Source organism: Chrysochloris asiatica, unplaced genomic scaffold, assembly GCF_000296735.1.
Source record: "Chrysochloris asiatica unplaced genomic scaffold, ChrAsi1.0 scaffold00032, whole genome shotgun sequence".
NCBI lineage: Eukaryota > Metazoa > Chordata > Mammalia > Afrosoricida > Chrysochloridae > Chrysochloris > Chrysochloris asiatica.
This window is the reverse complement of record NW_006408550.1, coordinates 1761832-1778207: the sequence shown is the minus strand read 5'-3', so window position 1 is coordinate 1778207 and position 16376 is coordinate 1761832. Positions and strand designations below refer to the sequence as shown.

General features: G+C 39.4%; 1 protein-coding gene across 6 annotated transcripts in view; it reads left to right on the top strand.

The window, feature by feature from the left end:
* The first annotated feature begins 2531 nt into the window (after nt 1-2531).
* NRCAM (neuronal cell adhesion molecule) overlaps nt 2532-16376 on the top strand; it is a 99602-nt gene continuing 85757 nt past the window's right edge. For 3 of the 6 annotated variants that reach the window (XM_006859280.1, XM_006859278.1, XM_006859277.1), the window contains exons 1-5: nt 2547-2652; nt 5282-5299; nt 8709-8814; nt 12345-12541; nt 14196-14318. In XM_006859280.1, the coding sequence (XP_006859342.1) occupies nt 2547-2652; nt 5282-5299; nt 8709-8814; nt 12345-12541; nt 14196-14318 (550 nt within the window). Of the gene's footprint in view, nt 2653-5281; nt 5300-8708; nt 8815-12344; nt 12542-14195; nt 14319-16376 lie in introns of all 6 variants that reach the window. The other 3 variants (XM_006859282.1, XM_006859279.1, XM_006859281.1) reach the window with 3 other exon arrangements.

Sequence of the window (16376 nt, the reverse complement as noted above, 5' to 3'; positions counted from 1 at the left end):
TTTTCTGATTCCAGATCTTTGCACATTTTGTTGTAATATTTGGCTTTATCTTCTCGAGCTGATCTTTGAAATTTTCTGTTCAGCTCTTGGACTTCCTCATTTCTTCCATTTGCTTTAGCATCTCTACACTGGAGAGCAAGTTTCAGTTTGCGAGTTGCTGTGATTCTGAAAGCTATATCAAAATCTTAAGCTATGAAAGATCTTAAGTCTCCCTTTTTTCTTTCTTCTCTTCATTCATTTTCCCTAGAAATAAGATGCTCTGTAGGATCAGCACTGATCTGCGAACCACTAGGAAGCACATTTCTACTCTGACACATGAGTTGCCATGAATCTTATGTTACTCCATGTAAGCTGGCACTGTTAAGGTGAAAAAGGCATTTTTGGCTAAAGGGATTGAATCCAAGGTAACAAAGTGGGACTATTCAAAGCATATTGAAGAATTGGCCAAAGAAAGAAAATAGAAACAAATCATTAAAGCAAGAAACAAAAAAATAGTTATATTTATATTTATTTTTAAAAAATAGTTATAAATGGAAATAGAAGGATGGGAGTTCTGGTATGGTGCTGCAGGATAGTATGCTGGACTGCAGGGTCTATTTGAACTGCAAGGTCAGCGGTTCAAACCCACCAGCTTATCCTCAGAAACCCTATACAGGGTCGCTATGCGTTGGAACCAATTTGACAGCACTTAACAACAACAATAACACTAAGTTGGTAGGATAAACTGAGGCCAGCACACTGAGTCTTTTTAATCCCTATTTAAGGATATATTGAACTTTATTTGGTAGGTCCCTTATGTTGTTGTTGTGTATTATCAAGTCAGTTCCAATTCATAACAATCCTATGTGACCAGAGTATAATTGTCCCATAGTCTTTCCTTGGCTGTCATCTTTATGGGTTTAGAGCACTTGGCTGCTAACCAAAAAGTTAGAGGTTTGAATCCACCAGCTGTCCTTCAGAGAAAGATGTGGCAGTCTATTTCCATATGAGTCTATACCAACTCATAGAGACCCTATGCAAAACAGAAAAACACTGTATCTGGTCCTGAGCCAATCTCACAATTGTTGCTAAACCTGAGTCCATCACTGCTGCCACTGTGCCTATCCATCTTGTTAGGGGTCTTCCTCTTTTTCTCAAACCCTACATTTTACCAAACATGATATACTTCTCCAAGGAGTGGTCCCTCCTGATAATATGTCCAAAGTATGAGAGACGTAGTTTGGCCATCCTGGCTTCCAAGGAGCATTCTGGCTATATTTCTTCCAACACAGGTCTGTTTGTTCTTTTGGCGGTACATCTAACACCTTAACTCAGTTGCATCAATTCTTCTACAGTCTTCCTTATTCACTGTCCAACTTTTGCCTGCATATGAGGTTATTGAAAATGCCATGGCTTGGGTCAGGCGCACCTTAGTCCTCAAACTGACATCTTTGCTCTTCAACACTTTAAAGTGGTCTTGTGCAGCAGATTTGCCTAATGCAATACGTCGTTTGATTTCTTGATAGCTGCTTCATACAAACTTAAAAATTAGCCTGCTATATTTGATCAAAGGATCTCTGGTAGCATAGTGGTTACGAATTGGGCTGCGAACTGCAAGGTCAGCAGTTTGAAACTACCAGCTGTTCCACGGGAGAAAGATGAGGCTTTCTGCTCCTGTAAAGATTTACAGCCTCGGAAACCCTGTACAGGGTCACTAAGATTGGAACTGACTCCACGGCACAGAACAACAACAACATATTTGATCAAACATCCTTTATGTCTTGGCTGGAAATGTCGTTGCCTTTGGCAAGGCCAGACCAAAAGCTTTCATGAGCCTTATACAGTCCACGGGCTGGACATTCCCCACCTCTGTTCTAGAAGAACACAATTCAATCCCTAGCAAAAGCCCTTTAGGAAGAAGTTAATCCAACACCAGTAAGGAGGGTGGCTGCAGTGAGGTCTGTTTAGGTTTTCTAGGTGAGAGGTCAGGAAAGCCTGAATTGTAGCTGGTTCAGCTGGTAAATCTATATTTTGAGTTTGAAGCAAATGTCCACAAAGCCCTGAAATTTCCCAGAGATCAACTCTCGAGTAGAAAAGGCATTAGGCCTCCCCTCTAAGGGCAACAAAGTGATTGTTTCCAACACACTTAAATGCCACGTTTTCATGATCTTTAAGAAAGACATCTTGGCCTCTGAGAGCAGTTACAATACAAATATTTAAAAAGGGAAAACCGTAAGAATGGCAAAGCAGAAAGATTTCGCTTTACCTTGCTACCGATATTTCTGAACAGATTTTAGCTGATTTATGAATAAATGATTATTCCAGCCTTGAGAGTTAAATATTTAAACATTAAGCTCCCCTTATAGAGTTTATGTATAATACAGGACTGGTCTTCTGTGCTACCGACTTCCGCTCTTCATTTCCGTGTTTTTAATACATTATAATTATTATTCTTATTCCATCCTATTTCAGCACCCTGCAGGAACATTATTTCAACAGTGCACAGAACCCTTTTGTGAAAGAAGAAAAGGAAATTCAGCTTGTGGATCTCAGCAGGAGCTAAGCTAATGCAGCTTAAAATAATGCCAAAAAAGAAGTGCTTATCTGCAGGCAGAGTGCCCCTGATTCTCTTCCTGTGCCAGATGATTAGTGCACTGGAAGTACCTCTTGATCGTAAGTATTAACGTTTCAAAGCTGTTAGGCCCGGGAGTCAAAACCTCCCCAGCATTTACCATCACTCTGAGCTGTGTGAATTGAAGAAGGTCTGTGTGAAGCTGAAAAGCTAATCAAAGTTAATATGGCTTTTACTTTCAACACCTGGTGTTTATAAAGACCCACGCCACAGAAATGGCCAAGGCAATGGTTATTCTTATTGTCCTCTCCCTGTCATTACCTTCCTCCCCAGTCAGGTGTCTTTTGTGTACCTTGGGGGGCATTTGGTCTGAGAACGAGTGAGTTTTGAAACTGCCCTGATCAACTAGAAAATAAGAGGAATCACTTTAAAGTGATCATGGAGACTTCTCCACACATCCACTGGCCACTTCAGATGCTGAGAGGGTCCTAGAAAAGATTGGGGATAAGGACTGTGGGGATAGGGACTGTTTCAATCCCCTTGCTCCTCTGTCTCCTCAAGCTTATGTCTATAGCTTATTTCTCTGGGTTCAGACAATGCAGATTTCCCATTTTACTTATGCATTTTAAATATGAGTGTAGGACTAGGGAATGCAGATGACATCAATCTTAGTGAGCGGTGGTGGTCGTGTGCCACTGAGTCAGTTCTGCCCATAGCAGCCCTGAGAGGATTTCTGAGGCTGTAAATCTTCATGGGAACAGAAAACCTCATCTTTCTCCTAAAGAGAAACTGGTAGATTTGAACTGCTGACCTTGAGTTTAGCAGTCCAGCTCATAATCCACTGTGTTACCAGGGCTCCTTAATCTTAGTGAATAGGCCTCTGTGAATTAACAATGGAGATCAAAGACCAAGATTCAAATTTGGAGAGTAAAATAAGGTAATCTTCAAAAATACTACTTCAAATGTAGTAAACAACAGCTCCTGTGCCTGCCCTTTTCCTACCAGCCACTCCTTGGGAGAAAGAGGAAAATACTCCTGTGCAGATTTATAATCTTGGAAATCCTCTATAGTGTTGCTGTGAGTTGAAAGCCACTCAGATGGCTTTGGGTTTGGTGTGATTTTTGCCTGATGTGACACTGTAGGATAAGCACTGTATTGTAAACCGTAAAGTTGTGGTTCCAACCCACAAGCTTCTCCTCAGAAACCCTATACAGGTTCACTACGAGTGGGAACTGACTCAATGGCACTTAATCACAACACCACAGTACTATATGCTTCACTCTCCCTAATCTGAGTGGCTTCTTTGTGACAAATGAAGATAATTCTAGGTTCCTACTGGTCACTTTTCCTGCAATAGAAAACAGAATTTCAAATCTGGGCAATTACTGCAGTTCAGAATTGATTTACCCTTTATCCCTAATCTACCCAACCTCTTTGAATCCATTAGTTTCCTGAATAGAACATTGATTCGGCAAGCTTTCCAAGGTGCAAGGGAGATAGCATTTTCCTAGGACTGTTCAATTGTTGGGGTGTCCTTTTCTCACCACAGAGGTTGCTTTGCCTCTAAGAAGAGAGGTGGCTTGTCCTACATTTACTTGCCTTCTTTTTTTGTGCCTGAAGTACAATAAAATGCAGTGTTTTTCTTCTTTTGAAAAATTATTTAATCCAATGACTTTAATTTCAATTATATATATATATATATGGTTGCTATGAGTCAGAACCGACTTGGTGGCACAAGACAACAGCAACTTGCATATTTATATAAATATGATTGCTGAAGGCCATCGGAGTGGAAATGCCCTAGTAGAAGCACAAGAAAGAAGCAAGCTCTTGAGAGAAATACTTTTGTTCTTTCTTGTGTTAAATATATTCTCCCTTAATCGGACTGCTCAATCTAACAATCAGAGAAAAACAGTCACCTACGGCTAACTCAATTACCTCTGCTAATGGAGAAGAAGCAAGCGTATCCATGAAGAAAAGAAAGTCTGGGATAACCGAGGCATGCCTGCATTAACCTTTGCAAAGAGGAATGACAGGCAACATTGCAGAATCATTTGAATTGCATGCTAATGTAATTTCTGCCCTGCCCTTATTCCTCTTACCCCTCCTCTAGTATAGGGCTGCTCCTTGGTGTGGTATCAGCAGTTCTCTGTGAGGTTGGGGAATTCTGAAGCAGAAATATGCTAACAGTCAGGAAAGCTCAGTTACAGACTTGGTGATTCACCATAATAATCTAAAAATCTAAAACGATTGCTGAATTTACCTTCGATGGAGCACTACAGCAGTGTCTCATTGTTAGGTGTTATTACCATGTGCATAGTGATGTCTGGGATAATAGGATCAGACACTACACAGTATGTGACAACTCAGATTAATTGTAGATTTCAACTATCTCTCAAATTGAACATAATTACTTGCCCAGCACACGTATGGAATGGAATTAGCCATTCTTCTTTCTAGAAGAATCGCTTTTCCCTACAGCATTGCTTTTGTTCCTCCATATGTTTATGTGGAGAGATGCTGTAGGAGTAAATCAAACCATTAATGCAAGCTTCTTTCTCTTACAACTTCGCAACCCTCAACCTTCGCTATACTGTTCGGGTTTTTTAAGATCAAATCAGATAGATGAGATGTACCTTTATCTTGAGGGTTCTAACGTTCTTATTACTAACATATGATTTTCTTTAATCCTGTTTGCCCACTCACCTGCTGATATTGATGGGGGAAAAGCAAAACTTCTTGAAGATTGTAAGTGTCTTTCTACAAATTACTAGGCAGTGTGAAGAGCTGATCATGTCTTTATTTTCTAATTAATACTGTGCCTTGTGACTCGTGTCTTTTTAAGCATATGTGTTTTATTTCTGTGGCTAAACCTTGAATTTATATAGTACAAAGCACACTTAATATTTTACCTGCATGAATTCTGAAGACACAGGTATTGATTGCTTTTTTTCCTTTTACCCATATGCTGCTCTACTAACCTCCCAGCTTATTCACATCTGATGTAACACAATGAGAAAATTCATCACATTTAGAGAGAAAGATTCTGGTTTTAAATGCTCTTACATGCTTGCTGGGAGCCATAGTGTGGCTCTGTAGGATATGCACTGGACTGGTAACCACAAGGTCGGCAGTTCAAACCCACCAGCTGCTCTTGGAAACCCTATACAGGCCACTATGAGTTGGAACCAACTTGGCAGCACACAGCAACAAGTGCTTGCTAGAATAAAGATATGTCTTTTAGTATCTTTCAGAAGGTAGGTGCATGCAGAAGCCACACCTTACTCAGCAGCTGGGTGTCCTTTTACACTTCTTGAGCCTTCAGGCTGTGTATACTAGTGTTTCTGGTTGTCATCAGTACAAGAGCCCAGCGAACTTGACTATGGTTTTGATTGTGTAAAAGACAAGCCACCCATGTTCCTGTCATTTCTGAGTGGCTTCTTCTAAGAAGAGACCCCTGCTGCCTCCGATAGTGGGGCCGCATCTGTCATCTGACTGGAAAACAATTAGTCTGTTCTCAAGCATCTGAAAATTCATTTGATACTGGATCAGCCAGGAAAGTTGTATAAAATCTCCTTTTCCTTTACTGCTGAAAAGCATTTGTTAATTGCAGGAAACCTAAGCATATGTCTCCAGAAAGGTAAACTCCTGGCAGTTTGGAGTGACATCTAAACCAGCCCTGCTGTAGGCATATGACTAGAAACTCTGACTTTAAAACCACCACTTCTGTACTTCTAGCACTCCCAGCAAAGTATAAGACTGATTCGCTTCTGGGAATATCCTCAGCCACTCGCCCTTGTCCACCATTCCCTGCATGTAGAATGCCATGCAGCCTGCCTTTATCTCAAATGCTGTCCTCCCTGAATATCAAGGATGACTTAGAGAAGAACATGGTCCAAATAAGTACAGTCATGAAAATAGTGCAATACCCACTAATATTACATATAACATTGGCATATACGAATAAGAATTTTACACAGCTTGTTTTATTTAATCCTCCCAGCTACCCTGAAAGGTAGATGCTACTTTTAAACTCCATTTCTGCCCAGAGGAAACAAGAGCTCACAGAATTTAAGAAACTCACTTGAGGACTCATAGCTAGTGTTAAACAGATCAGTTCTTAACTAACAGAACAAACAACTAACCAACAGTGGACAGTGACAGGGCTGGAGAAACAAGGGTTCCAGGCATGGTTGTAGACGTTGGGAAGAGCAACTGGCTTAATAGCTGGAAGAAAAGATGAACAGCATATTGCTAAAGGAAGGGAAAACGGTTACTGTCCAATAGCCTGCTACTGATAGTGGTCATAGTAGTTTATCGGCAAACAATAAATGAAAGCAATAATGAGTTTAGCTTTTAATTTATTCTTTCGGTGTTTCTTTTGACATTTCATTAGACAGTAATAAGACTGATGAGAAGATAAGAGAACAGAACCATGTTTACAGATTTATAAGACATTGGAGGTGAAGGTGATAAATTAAGCACTACAACAATTGCTGAAGGAAAGAGGGACAAGAGCAGAGAGCAATGATTCCATTTTAGAAAATATTTGGTTGACAAGTAGAAGAAGTTTCAGAAAGGAACTAGAGAACGTGGGTGGAGAGGAAAGGGAAGATCCAGGGAATGAAAAAATGAGCTGATCTGACACAACAATAAAGGAAGAGGGAGGAAAGTTCAAGAGTAAGCCGAGGAGAAGTTGTGTGATGCAGGAGAAAATGACTGGGTCAGGGCCACAGCATGGCATAGTTTAGGCACACCATTCACACCAGGGTTAGTGCCAGGATTTTCCAGTGGTGGCACTATGACATTTGTTGCCAGAATTTTCTCTGTTGTGGGGAGTTAGTTGTCCAATCAGCATACTTGGACTCCAGTAGCACTCCCATTTGTGACCATTAAAAATGTCTCTAGACCTTGCTCCCAGTTGAGAACCACTGGTCTGTGTAAATGGCTCTCCTAAGAATTAGAGAAGATGGTTGCTCTCTATTAGGAGCTACTTGGGAGAGTCCTCTTCTCTTCTCTGTTGTGGGCCTTCCTAGGCAAGTCATTTTGCTGTGCTGAGCATCAGAAGAGGAAGTAGGACTATATTATTTCTCAGTTCACTCCTTTTCTAACACTCTGATTTTGATCTCATAGAACAATTTGAGGTGAGTTGGAGGTACAGATGCCAGATTTCTTTGGAGCAGATTGTTTTGTGTCAGAGACATTTATCCTCTAAGATTCAATAATAGATGATCAGATATCATTTTGGAAATTTTGATGGAAATATCAACTCCTATAGCAAAGAATTTCCTCAAGTCCATTTATCTTCTAAGATTGCTTTAGCTTTAATAAGACATGTCAGGTTTTCCAACTTAACAATTGTTTTGATATTAACTTCACAAATTTATGTGTTTCTAAAGGAGTCCTGGTGGGACTGCAAAGGCGTTTGAACTGCAAAGTCGGCAGTTCAAGCCCACCAGCTGCTCCTTGGAAACCCTATACAGGGTCGCTATGAGTCAGAACCAACTCAACAGCACTTAACAACAACAAAGTATATTAGGAGTCCTGGTGTGGTACCATAGGATAAGCACTCAACCTCAAGGTTGGTTTGAACCACAAGGTGGGCGCTTCAAACTCACCAGCCACTCCTCAGAAACACTATACAGGGTTGCTATGAGTTGGAATCAACTGGACATGACTTTACAACAACAACAACAAAATCTATTAATGTATGTTGTCTCGTTGATAAGCTATTAGTGAGTTATTCTTTCCTTAAGAGAAATACACCTTACCTCATACATAAATTTCCTTGAAAAACATTGTTTGAATCAATGTATCTGTCAGAGGAATTTCTCATTGTTACATCAGAAAAGAAACTATCTCCATACTAGGCTTGTGCTGGTAATTATTTCCCCAAACTTCTAGTGTGGAAACGAGTGTTTGTGAGTGCCATAGAGTTACCAAAAAAGGAAGTCATGCTTGTCTTTCCAGAGTTAAGTGACTTTTATTTGAAAGTCTGCTGAACTTGTATGGCTGAACAGTAGAAATTACTAAATACATTTGTACCATATATAGTCTAGGGTAAAAAGTTTTTGTATAGAAAAAAAAAAAAGGTTGATATTATCATATTAAATGATTTATTTGTTTGTTTTACATTGTTCTTCTTTCTGTGATTAAGTGGTACAGCCTCCAACCATCACCCAACAGTCTCCTAAAGATTATATTATCGACCCTCGGGAGAACATCGTAATCCAGTGTGAGGCCAAAGGGAAACCTCCTCCAAGGTGGGTGTGCTCTGTGCTTTGTTACAGTGCTGGAATCTGTCAGGGAAGTCTCTACATATAGAAATGAATTCAGAAATCTCTGTAGAACAAATTAGCCTATACAAGGCACTTTCTTTTGTGGTTGGATAGTGCTCCATGCAAACAACTTCAGATTATAATCTAACCAAATTCCTTGGTCCGCCCCTTCCAAGATAGGGACGTTAATGCATCTGGTCTTAGCCATTCTGAAAGTACCATTTGAAGGTTCATTGTTTTGTCTGTATGCTTTATTAAAAATAAGTTTTAAAACCTGAATTGCTCTATTTCTGTACTCATAGTATGCTCAGATATGGTGGAAAGATGGGTAAAGAGCCATCCAGTAGTGGTTCTGACATAAATGGCCTTTTAACTTGACAAATCCCTTTTCTCAGGCCTCATTTTCCTCATCTGTAAAATGAAAATGTTCAATTTGATGGCTTCAAAAATCTCTTCTATCTCCATCAAAAACAACAATAACAACCAACAAGACCACTGCCATTGAGTCAATTCCAAATCATAGCAACCCTTTAGGACAAAGTACAACTGTTCATGGAGTTTCTGAGGCTGTAAAGCTTTATGAAAGCTGACTGCCTTATCTTCCTCTCGTGGGGTTGTTGGTGGATTCATATGACCGACATATTAGCAAGCTACTGAATGATTAACTCACTGCAAAACCAAGGTTCCTCTCTAGCTCCATAGTGGTCCTAAATGGCTTTCCAAACTTGGCAGGGTTCAGTACTCAGGAATCTCCATATGGATCCTGGCATGAGGACAGCATAGCCTTATAGAGTTGAAAGGGACATTAGAGATAATCAGGCCCAGCCAATATATTTTATAGATGAGGAGTATGAAATCCAGTAATGTTAGAAAATTTGTTAGTGGATGAGCTATAATATATGGGCCTTTTGCACAGTTGAATTATTATAATTAAATTGCAATGTGGACTTTTAAGTAATAAATAAGTGAAAGTTTCTAAATATTATATATTTTATTTGACTTTTATTAGGCTATCCTGGATCATAATATAAGAATATTTTATTTAACTATCACAGATTATCAACTGAGAAAGAATTTTCTGGTACTGACTTACCCAAGTGGAGTCCTGGTGTGGCGTTATAGGATATGCACCTGACTGCTAACTGTATGGTTGGCAGTTCAAACCTACTAGCCACTCTTTGGAAACCCTATACTGAAGTGCAACTCGATGGCACTTAACAACAATAATGCCCAAGTAGGAGTCCCTAAGTGATGTAAATTATTAAGCCCAGACTATAACTGAAAGGCATCTATAAGAAGGCCCTTGGTCCTGTTTTGGCTGTGTCCTGGTGTGGCTCTGTGGGTTAATGCACCAGACTGCAAAGTTGTTTGAAAGGTCAGCAGTTCAAACTCACCATCGACTCCTCAGAACCCTATACAGGGTTGCTATAGGTCGGAATCGACTCGACGGCACTTCACAACAACAACAAATTGAGCTCTTCCACTGTCTTTTCCCACACAGATGTAGTCACTTTGATGCCTGTGAATTCCATTTTATGAGGTCCATGTATATAGTCACCTTTTATGTTGTTTTAAAAAGGTATTTGCAATGAAGAAGTCATTTGTCTTTCAATTATGTCATGCGCTTTCCAGCATATTTTTATCACCAAGGCCATACTTCCCAACTACTGACCATTTGTCTTTGTTTCCAAGCTTCATATTCCAATCTTCAGTAATTACCAATACAACTTGATTGCATGTTTGATCAATTTCAGACTGAAAAAGTTGGTAGAATTCTTCAATGTTATTATCATTGGCTTTGTTGTTTGGAGCACATAATTAACTGGTCTTGTAGGCATATTGATATTATCCTAAGAGAGACATGGTTGTGCTTAAGGATAGATCTTGAAATGTTCTTTTTATGGTAAATGCTGCACCATTTCTCTTAAATTTGTCGTTCCCAGCATGTTAAACCATATGATTGTGAGATTCAAAATTGCCAATACCTGTCCATTTCAGCTCACTAAGGCCTAGGATATACAATTTATGTATTCCATTTCATTTTTGACAACTTCTAATTTCCTAGATTCATACTTCATACATCTCATGATCCAATTATTAGTGGATGTTTACAGTTGTTTCTCCTCATTTTGAGTTGTGCCTCATAAGCAAATGAAGGTCCTGAAAGCGTTCACTTCATCACGGTCAACTCTACCTTGGGCAGGCGGTTCTTCTTCAGGCATATTTTGAGTACCTTCCAACCTGTGAATCTCATCTTCCAGCACGATATCTGACACTATTCTGGTGCTATTCATAATGTTTTCATTTTCAGCACTCTATCTGACAGTGTTCTGCTACATTTCATAAGGATTTTAGTGGCTAACCATTCAGAAGTAGACTTCCTCTCCTTCTTTCTAGTCTGTCTTAGTCGATCTCAGTTGAAACCTGTCCACCATGGTGACCCTGCTGTATTTAAAATAGCTTCCAGCGCCATGGCAACACTCAAGCCACCTCAGCAGACAAACTGACAGGAGTGGGGGATGCACAACTTGCTCTTTAATGTTATGTAAAGGGTTTGAAATGATCGAACCCACCCCAACATGCAATAAATTTTTCATCATTATTACTGTCACTTGCATGTGCAGCTTTTAAGTCACTGAAAAGGCTTGGAGTCTTGTCTTGCACTAACCAAGAAAAATCTACAGCCATCTAGTCGATTCTGATTCACAGCGACCCTATCCATCCATCCAGGGTTTCTGCTCATCTTTATCACAGCAGACATCCTCATCTTTCCCCTGCAGAGTGACTGGTGGCTTTGTACCACCAATCTTGCAGTTAACAGTTGGATACTTAACCCACAGTGCCACCAGTGCCCCTTCTCTTGCACTAAACCCGTTGTCAACGAAATATACTGTATGCACCTGTTCTTATTTTTTATTCACCCTCAAATTCCATTTAAAGACTGAAAAACACAGTTAGGAATAGATCTTATTTGTAACCAGGAACAGCCTATTTTTTAAAACAACAATGAACATATCTTTTTTTTCTTTGCATTTTCGTAACTGGAAACTACTCTGATTAATTATATATATATATATCTTGCAGAGGCCTTTCTTGTCAAATTTCAGCCCAGAGCAAAGTTTTATAGACAGGTTATCAACTCAATAAACAACGGAGTTTGCAATAAAAATGCTAATACAGCTCTGAGAGTGTGTGCCTGGGAGACCTGCTCCCCCTTTTTTTCCCTTTGAAGAGTGACAGGCAATTTGTGTGCATGATTTCATTATTGAGTCAGACTTGGGCTGAGTCTAATGGAAACCTGTCCCTTAAAATGTGCAACCAATCCTTTGTTTTTTTTTTCCAAGTCATAATTCAATTAAATGTTTCAGATATGGGGACCTATTGCTCTTTTACTAAATAGTACATCTAGAACTTATTTCTAGAAACCCACAAAACTTCCAGGAATTTGTTTCCAGAAGATATAATGCTATTTTTCTAGACCATTAACCAGTTTAATGCTTCCTGTATTTGGGCAGTTTCTCCTGGACTCGTAATGGGACTCATTTTGACATAGATAAGGACCCTCTGGTCACCATGAGCCCTGGCTCAGGAACCCTCATAATCAACATCATGAGTGAGGGGAAAGCAGAGACCTACGAAGGCATCTATCAGTGCACAGCAAGGAATGAACGTGGGGCTGCAGTTTCCAACAATATTGTCATTCGCCCATCCAGTAAGTGAGGCTTGTCAGCCGAATGTGACACTTTCTAAAGCATTGCTCCAAATCTCAGCATCTGTTATGAAAGCCAAATACTATTACTAGCAAATAATAGAATTGCTTCCAATATTTCTGACTTTATTTTGCATGAAAATGATTACTCCTTCCTACTTTATCCTAAGACATTTCTTAACGTCATGCTTTGATAATCCCATGTGTCTTTTATGCAGGTACTGAGTCAAAAGACAAGGTTCAGAAAAATGTTTCTCCTTAGAAGCGATATAGTTAGCTATTCCTCATGTATTTTATGTGCAAACCAACTTCCTCTGGTGGTGGTGGTGGTTGTGTGCTATCCAGTCAGTTTTGACTCATAGTGACCCCGTATAGAGTTTCAAGACTATAAATCTTATGGGAACAGAAAGCCTAATCTTTCTCACATGGAGAGCAACTGGTAGATTTGAACTGCTGACCTTGCAGTTAGCAGCCCAACTTATAACCCACTACGTTGCCAGGGCTCCTTAAACTTCCACTGGTTAGATGGACATAAATTCAGTATAAAATGGGTCAGATCTAAGTTCTGTTTCTTAAATATTTTTGGCTTCAAATTTCACTGGAAAATCGAGTGGTCTCCATTCCTTGTTACTCCAGCTGTTTAGCACGGCTCATTACCTAAGTCATCTCAACAACCTCAAGATGATGCATTAAAAGAACAGTGACCATTTGCTGTCATGATCATTTTTAAATAAAATTATTACATTTGTAATACGTGTTTATTGTATAAAAATTAATTACACAAAAACCAAAAAGAAAATTTTAAATTACTTGTGAATCTTAATCACTGCTCAAATATTTTTTCCATTTTTTCCTGGGAAAATATGTATGAGGGGGCTTCAAAAGTTCATGGGCAAATGACATGAAAAGATAATGGAATTTTCCCACAAACTTTTTGAAGTCACCTCATACATAATGTTATATATTATTAAAAGGTATAAATATGCAATTATTTATTTGACAAAACTTCTTTTGATATTTAGGTGTTTTCTGTTTGGGAGAGAAGAAAATACTTGTAGCAAAATTATGTACTATCCGAGGTGTGGCGCTGTGGGATAAAGCACTAGAAGGCAAGGTCGGTTTGAACCACGAAGTCAACAATTGAAACCCAACAAGCCACTCATTGGAAACTGCATATTGGGTCACTGAGTTGGAACTGACTCCACAGAATAACAGCAGCATTTTAGCAATGTACTTAGTATAAATTCCTAGACATAAAATTACTGATTCACAATTGATACTTATATTGGCAGTGAAAGAGAATTTTTTAACTTTCATTTTACTTTATTTGTTGTTGTTAAGTGCAATCGAGTCAGTTCCAACCCATAGTGACCCTGTATAGCGTTTTCCAGGAGCAGCTGGTGAGCTTGAACCACCAATCTGGCAGTTCAAATGGCTTTGCAGTCTGGCATATTAACCCACAGCGCCACACCAGGATTTTACTTTACAGTCCTGTGTCAAACAAATATTTTCTAGTTATTTTAATGTATATACATTCTGAATTACTTTTTTCCCGAAAGATTAGAAAGATGAACATTTTATAAAATATATCTTTTTAAAATGTATCTTTTGATTTTTCAATACAGCAGAACTTACTAGTTAATATTATATTTAATAGGGTCACCGTTATGGACCAAAGAAAAACTTGAACCAATGACACTTCGAAATGGTCAACCTTTAGTCCTTCCCTGCAGGCCCCCAGTTGGATTACCACCACCTATAATATTCTGGATGGATAATTGTAAGTTTTTAAAATCTGAACTTTCTTCAGGAGTCTTGTTATCATAAAATACTAACTTTCATGATTCATAAAATATTTCAGAGATGCTTGGGAAAATAAATGCTCATTGAAACAAGTCACATGTCATCATTCACTCTCTCAGCCAATGTTATTGAGCACCTAATATGTACCAGGCACTAATTTGAGTAAACAAAACAAAATTCCTTGCTCTCACTGAGCTTATATTCTTAGCAATGAGGATATGAGGAAGGTGGACAATAAATGCATTTATTAAACATGTGTCAGTTGAAGATAAATGCTGTAAAGAAAACTGAAAAAGAAAGACGTCACTGGATACTGTCTTCAATGTAATAATCAGTATCCCCAGTGTGCTTTCTTATTTAAAATTAACTTCCAGCCCTATATTGGGGAGGGGTGGGGTCAGGTGGGGTTCCTGTTTGGCATCTACAGGACAGTAAGTGTGTTACCTACATCTGTGCCAGGCCTACTTATTCCCTCACTGGGTACCTGAAGGGCAGACAGGTGCCCAGGGTCACAGTGCTCAGGTGAAGTAGGATAAACACTAGACTGAAAGCTCCATGGGGACAGGGATCTGTTTGCTTTCTGATGTGTTCCAAGTACCTGAAACAATATCAATAAATATTTTTTGAATTCACACACACAAAATTAAAGGTGGTCAGGGAAGGCCTCTTATAAAATGTTCTTTGGAGACCTAAAGGAATGAGGGAGCAAGTTAAGGGCAGTAAGTGTCTGGGTGGACAGAACGGAGAGGTGCAAGCCCTAAGCTTGCAGCATCCGTTCCTTGTGTGTATATGAAGAGCAAGGAGACCAGTGCACCAGACTGAGAGTGTCAGGGGAGAGTGACAGACCAAGTCAGAAAGGCCACCGGGGATTATTAGCAAGGTCGTTGGGACATAGCACATACACAGTCTCACCATCATCTGAACATGTCACTAGCATCTGTCCATATTGCACAGCTGGCTGTGTCATTTGCATCCATTTTTTAGGCTATCAGTAAAACATCTGGAACTTTCAAGTGTAACTGCATCTAGAATATGAGAAAAATCCAGATCTATAGAACAAGTTGCTTGCAAGATGCTATTATGTAGTTATCCACATCTCTGTGCACTTTTCTCATTTTAACGCAAAGGCCATTAAAAGACAAAGTGATCCCTGGTGAAGGCCCATCCCCTTTAATTTGATCAACATGCATCGTCAATATAAATCCAAATGGCATCAGGGAAGGACTACAACTTTTCACACTCATTACATAAATGTACAGTATTTTCTGAGTTATTGTTAAAACAGCCCTTTTCCCTGGAGATTAAATGGCTTAAACCCATTAATTTATTACCACCAATCAAGCCTCCATCTTGAACAAGAACTTAGTTAATGGTCTTTCAAGTTCTGGCTCTATTTTTCCCTGTCTTTTCCTGCCAGAGAGAGTGCAGGCTTTCACTTCACCCATACTGTTGCAGTTTATGAAATATAGTCAAGGCTTTTGTGGCAGAATTATAGCTGCTTAACAAAGTAATCCTTCCACACCTGAGGTGTTTAGGTGAAATCCTTAATACCTGGCCCAAGGTGGCTGGGATGCGTACCTTCTCCTAATTTGTTCACTTCCCAGCTCCAGAATTTTCCCAGTGAAACTCCATGCTGCATGTTAATCTTCCAAGTATAATTCACACTCGTACCTTGGTCCTACCTCCCTGCCTTCCTCGTCCATTTAGCCTAAGAGTAGACCATTTCTTAACCAGACATGAGGTAAAGGAAATTGTCTTGCTGAGAACTGGAAAAGAGGACTGGCAGTCAGTCATGTCACCCGAGTATTTACGGAACCCCCACTAAGTATCATGCTTTCTTCCTGTGCATTGGATAAAGCAGATGAAGGTCTTTGCCCTCTTATAACTGAAAATCTAGTGTGGCGAGTCGGACAGTAAACCACCAATAGGATAAGTAAAGAAAGAGAAGATGGAAAAGCTCCATATCATCAGTGAAGACAAGACCAGGTGCAGACTGTGGAACAGACCATCAATTACTGATATGCAAATTCAAATT